At 39.2% G+C, this 6,000-nt stretch overlaps 1 protein-coding gene across 2 annotated transcripts in view; it reads right to left on the bottom strand.

Annotated features, from left to right (window-relative positions):
* Positions 1-1,808: 1,808 nt before the first annotated feature.
* Positions 1,809-6,000, bottom strand: part of Bckdhb (branched chain keto acid dehydrogenase E1 subunit beta) — a 185,155-nt gene continuing 180,963 nt past the window's right edge. For both annotated transcript variants that reach the window (XM_048435762.3, XM_087905446.1), the window contains exons 10-11: positions 3,690-3,838; positions 1,809-2,077 (exon numbers count right to left, since the gene is read on the bottom strand). In XM_048435762.3, the coding sequence (XP_048291719.3) occupies positions 3,698-3,838 (141 nt within the window). In that variant the 3' untranslated portion in view covers positions 1,809-2,077; positions 3,690-3,697. The remainder of the gene's footprint in view (positions 2,078-3,689; positions 3,839-6,000) is intronic.

The raw sequence follows: 6,000 nt of genomic DNA, 5'->3' as shown, positions 1-6,000 counted from the left end.
TACAGGGCTGGAGAGATGGCTCAGAGGTTAAGAGCATTGCCTACTCTTCCAAAGGTCCTGAGTTCAATTCCCAGCAACCACATGGTGGCTCACAATCATCTGTAATGAGGTCTGGTGGCCTCTTCTGGCCTTCAGGCATACACATGGACAGAATTATGTATACATAATAAATAAATAAATATTTTTCTAAAAAAAAGATTTAAGAGTTACTTAATAAGAAGACTGAGCTAACAGGCCAAGCAGTGCTATAATTAATATAGTTTCTGTGTGATTATTAGAGTCTGGGAGGCTGGGAATGAACGAGCAGCCTATGCTTACAACATAGATATGTTTGTTTTGAGCTTCAAATTGAATATCATCTGTTACAGCTAGGGCCTGCACGGCTAATTAGAGGAAGGATGGTGCTCTCAAATATCACACTTAGTACACAGATTGTCCCCAGACTCATCCTGTACTTTCCATTTCTAAAAGAAAAATTAGAAGAAATTAAAACTTAAGTAGCTAAGGGAAAATCCTCAAGTCTCTACCAGTGAGTAGAGACATTAGTATTAAAAAATATGGTAGCCAAGTAACTAATAATAAAGAGGTTCACGTTATCCCAAGTAGCATCAACTGAGGAAACAAGCTCAACTGGAGACATCCTGTTCTCATAGGATGTACTTAGGCAAGATGTAGCTGACTGTGGCACATATCTTGTTCTGCTGGACCAGGGGAGTAGAGGAGGCCTACTCTTGAGCCCGTGGGAGAATAAAGAGCAAAGCCAAGGTCTAAACAGTTTTGGCATCTTAAACCCAGAACGTCCTGCTCAGCAAGCCAACTGGACTTTCTCTTATCCAAACTGTGGCTGACAACCTGCACTGCTTCCCATCTTATCTGCACAGGGCTTGCTATTTTTAACCCAAGGAAAGGGCTTTGTTTTCAAACCTAACAAACTACTGGTCCATTGCACAGAACCTGTGGTACTGCCTTTACTCTACCTCCAAGTTAGTAACAATCTACCAGTTACCTTCCGTAGCCTTCTCCAATTATTGGCAAAAACAACTAGGGTGCAACCTTTACAATTACAGTCCTAAAGAAAAACACATATCTGTAATTATAAGGAAATATTCAGTTTTCGAAACAGGACAATCCAGTTTCGCTGCTTTGTCATGGACCTTTCTGCCAAAACTTGAATGGGGCAGTTGTTTGGGGACTATGGAAGGGAAGAAGAGTCAAACTGCTCAATTTCCAAGAGCAGGCCAGGGTGATGACTCTGTGGGGAATTCCTGAGGCTGTGTTCAGATCTTCTAGAACTATGAAGAGGGGCAGAGAAGGCAAAATGAGGCTTGGCCAGTATCCCCAGGAAAGGGCCCAGCTGACAGAAGACATCGCTGCTTGCTAACACTTTCCTCTTATCTACACAGAAATAGAAATAGGAATAAATAAAAAATAGAATTTGTTTTGCGAACTCTTTGGGCAGGGGAAACACCTACAATTGTAGCTAGAGCTTAACAATGTGATAGTAAGCAGGAGAATGCTCTACTGAGTAAGGAAGTAATACAGAGATGATTCAATCCCTCTAACCCAGAGGAACCAGGTCCGCAAGTAACCTTGTTCAACCAAGACGGAGCGATGGAGAAACACATTCCAAAAGTTTTGCCAACTCAAAACCATCCTGACCATAAAGAATTAAACCAAGTACAATAAAGAGGAAACGTCAGCATTTCTAGAATAAATATTTTACTTTAACTCAAATTCAGTTAGCAAGGTAACAACCCATTATTCTGCAATGAGAATCCTTTTTAACCAACTGAAGAAGACACACACAATTTGAAGGCAATGTGATTTTTGCTTTATTGAATACAACACTACCCAATATTTATAGTTATGAAACAATTACAAGGCCACCCACGAAGCTCTTTAACACGCTCAATCCCCCCAACCCACTCATAATAACACAATAAGTGATTTGCAGCTCTTCAGCCAATATCCATCATAGTTCATTTCAGAAAATGTTATGTAAGAAGAATGAAGTCTAAGGAAATATAAAAAAGTTCAGAAAAATATCTCCATATCTAGTCATAATCTTCCAGGTTTTCTGTAAAAGAAATCAGTAACAATTATAAGCATTCTTAGCTCCGTGCATACTTACTTTCCTTAGTAACATATTTAACTTTCAACACAGAAAAGCTATTTTATTCCTTTATCACATTGTTAGCATAGGCTAACATATTTTGTTTACACTTAAAATCAAATGCGCAAGCCGAATTTAAAGACAACAAAATTTATTTTAAAATATTTTAAAACTAGCAGTAAGTCAAATGATCACATTTCCTTGATTTTCCAGCACAGAGTCCATGGAGAGACTCCCCCAGAGAGGATGAAAATCTCCAAAGAACCCTAGGGGCCACTGACCACAGAAACCCAATACTTTCATGGCATCAGAAATGCAGGCTCTGTACCTACAGGACTGTGTAGTCAACACCTCTAATTGACACCTGGAACAATAGTCTCAAAACACAGCTATGAGACTGTGGAGACTGTGGGAATGTAGTAACAAAAGGGGACCTTATTTAGATAAATTCTTTCTATGATCGCCTACAAGCTAGCTCCGTAACCCACGAACAAAATTTAAGAATTGCATCATTCCGTATTATTGCAGGAAAAGGCTGTTGCCACCATGCCAAATTTATTTTCCTTTTATCTTCTGAAAAATCTTGGTCCCTCAAAGTGCATTATTATTACTTTCTGGACAACTAAGATATTAAAATATAAATTCTGCAATCTCATCTCCTCATTTTGGAACACATTAAAAGCAGGGTGTCAGTGTTGGCAACTTCTATATTAAAAAACTTGAAAACCAAATAATTCTTAGCAATATTCTTTTTTTTTTCTTCCTAGAACAGCACTGCTGACAGGCTTGGGAAGGCCAACCTAGAAAACACTGAACAAATAGGATCTCTCATCCAGCTCTCACAAGACACTCGCAAGCTGGGTGTGGTGGCACACGCCTGTGAGTCCAGCACTTGGGAGGCAGAGGCAGGATAATAGGAGACTTTAAGGCCAGCCTGAGCTGGAATTAGATCTTGTTTCAAAACCAAACAGGCCCTCCCTCCCACCAATGAAAACATTCACTTGTCAAAAAATATTCCGCAAACAGCAGTAATGCTAGGTTTTTTTTCTTTCGATTTGTTTATTTCTTAGTAAAAATTTCTCTATACTAGATAGGCTTTCTTGTAAAAAAAGAAAAGGAAAAGAAAAGAAAAGAAAAGAAAAGAAAAGAAAAGAAAAGAAAAGAAAAGACTTCTGGATAAGATGAAGATAAACCTCTGAGTGTCATTTAACACATTATGAACAACTGGAACCTGATCTGGGAGAGGTCCCTTTCAATAAACAGAAATCACTTTCCTACATAGGCAATCTTCAAAAGCTGGAACAATAGAATATGAAGGGGAAAACTGGGACCAGAGTAGGAGACAGTGTATCTGATTATTTAATACCAGCACACTGATGCCGCCTATAGATCTTACTACTCTTGACACATGCCTACGGGGTGTAAATGTGCTAGCAGAAGTTTGAGCATTTCTTATGAAGTAAACGCTTTGCTATCAGGGTTACTGTTCACCAAAATAGAAGACACAGGTGGCAGTTGACCCTGGGTAACAGGGCACAAACGCCATCTGTACACATCAACAGAAGGTAACACCTACCTCTGTGGTCAATAGTTGATCATCTTGCGAAGGGCGTCATAGCACTTCCATTTGTCCGGGATATAAAATGGCTCAAAAATGTGAGGAAATGGGGTGTCATATCCACACACTCTAGATATTGGAGCCTCTAAGTTCAAGAAACATTCTTCCTACAGAGAAAGAACAAAACAGGCGACTGTAACATGTTCCCTCTCACGGAAATAAAAACAATTGCACTTAAAATAACTCAACTATGTAAAACACAATTACTGCTACGGATATCAAAATGTCTCAGCATGTTGTCACTTAAAAGCAGGTATGCGTAGCATGTTGGCATGATCCCAACTTTCCTTGAAATGTTTTCATATATGCATGTGCTGCTATTGCCACATATAACTAACTATCAGTAGCACCAAAGTAGGCTCATAGCAACCATACTCCAGCGAGTATAAATGCCGAGCGACACCACACAGCAGATTCTTATAGCACTTACCCTGCCGCTTGAAATTAGTGATGATGTATGCTTTCTCATGTTGCCCGTACTTTGCTTTAAATTTATAGAATGGCTGGGTATTGCTTTTGTAAGTTCATGTCTGGGGTTGCTGCTGTGCACCAACTATCTATCAAGGCACTTGACTATCCTCATTACTCTCCCAACCTGGCTTGTGAAGATGCTGCTGGCCCGTGGCTACTCATGGTCCAAGTCCACTACATGACTGGTATGTGCTAACCTCTCAAGTGTTAACTTTGAGACTCCTCATTGGGACAGTCTCTTTTGACTATAATTTCTCAATTACACACGCAGGTGACAGAGGAATTTCGGCCCTGAGCTCCCAAAGTGATAACCTAAGCATGGCCCGTGGCAGTATTCAACTTCTTTGTCTTGGGTAGACATCTAGTGCAAAAATCACAAAATCTAAATTCCTGTAGAACAAACAGTGCACAAAGTTATACTTCAGTGAAACTGCTATTTAATTTTTAAAAATCAAATTTGAATAAAACGTTAAAGATGAATGATAGAAGATGTAACAAAACTACTCTGGAGAAAATATCATTAATTTTACTAGTAGCCATTATCTGAAATAAAACCCTTGGATTTAAATTAAAATAGTCGCACACTGAATTGCCTCCCATAGGATCGGTTGAGTGCTCATTATTCTTACATGTCATAGTGTTTCTAAATTATCTTCTGAACAAATATTTTATATAAAGATACCATGAGACCATATTCAGTCTGTATCTATCATGGAAACTATTATTGTCAGTACAAGTGCTGACAGAAAAGACGTGCAAATCAGGTAAGTAAACTTCAGAGAGAGCTAGCTGGACATGTACAGACCTCTCCGGGGTCCCATTAGCCACAACAACTTCAGTAACAAATGCCAAACCAGTGTTACATTTCCGGGCAACAGGAATCTTCATGAACAACCCTAGAACTTCACCACATAAGCCTACAGAGTCTTTGAAGAGGTCCACGGACAGCAATCAAACCAGGAAAAAAAACAGGGTGGATAGTCCTCCACTGGCTTCAATGCAACAAGGAATTTTAAAAAGGTTTAGTTTGTCAGTTTGGGATGGACTCAATTTAATTTAGAGGACTCCGACTTGAATACTGCATTCTTTGTAAAAAAAAAAATAGCTTAGGACACAGGATGGAATTGAAAATGAAAGACAAATCATGTCACTAACCGCCTTTGATTTCACCCCTGTTGCAACCGGTGACTTACAAAAAGTCACTTGTCAATGTTACTAACATTGCTCCCTTTTGCATACCGACAATAGCAAACTTTATTGTTCTCAAACAGCACGGCTCCTAACTCAAGAATGTGATCTTTGATTTTCCCAGGAAGTCATCTATGCTTTTACATGAGCACAGACAGAAAAATCTACCACCCAGTCCTACTGGAACTATAAATGGTGTGCCCTCTGAGGCTGGGAACAACAAGGAGGGAAAAGATTTCACTTTGTACTTTATCAGATCTATTTCAGGTTTTAGGAGACAACGCTGATCCTGCCACCAAGCAACAATGAACAGAAGAGTAAAGAATCAATTTCCGTCTGAATGAAAGTCCCTCTTTTAGATTTCAGAGATTTGCAATTTTATGCATAGCTTTTCCTCACCTCAGAAGCCACGCTGTAAGTTAAGTGAAAAGGAATTAAATGATTATATGCATAAAACTGCTCTCTACAAATCATGGAAGAGAGTTCAAGGATTTTGAGCAGAAGACTACAAACGGAGCTTTCAGTGTAGTTAGCATGTGCCCTACGGAGGTGGTCGAGTTTGAATTCTACCTTTTTTTTCTAAATAAAAGACATTAACCAAGACCCTTTA

The sequence above is a fragment of the Myodes glareolus genome, chromosome 4 (assembly GCF_982192425.1).
Source record: "Myodes glareolus chromosome 4, mMyoGla1.1, whole genome shotgun sequence".
Classification (NCBI taxonomy): domain Eukaryota; kingdom Metazoa; phylum Chordata; class Mammalia; order Rodentia; family Cricetidae; genus Myodes; species Myodes glareolus.
This window is presented reverse-complemented; position numbering and strand designations above follow the sequence as displayed.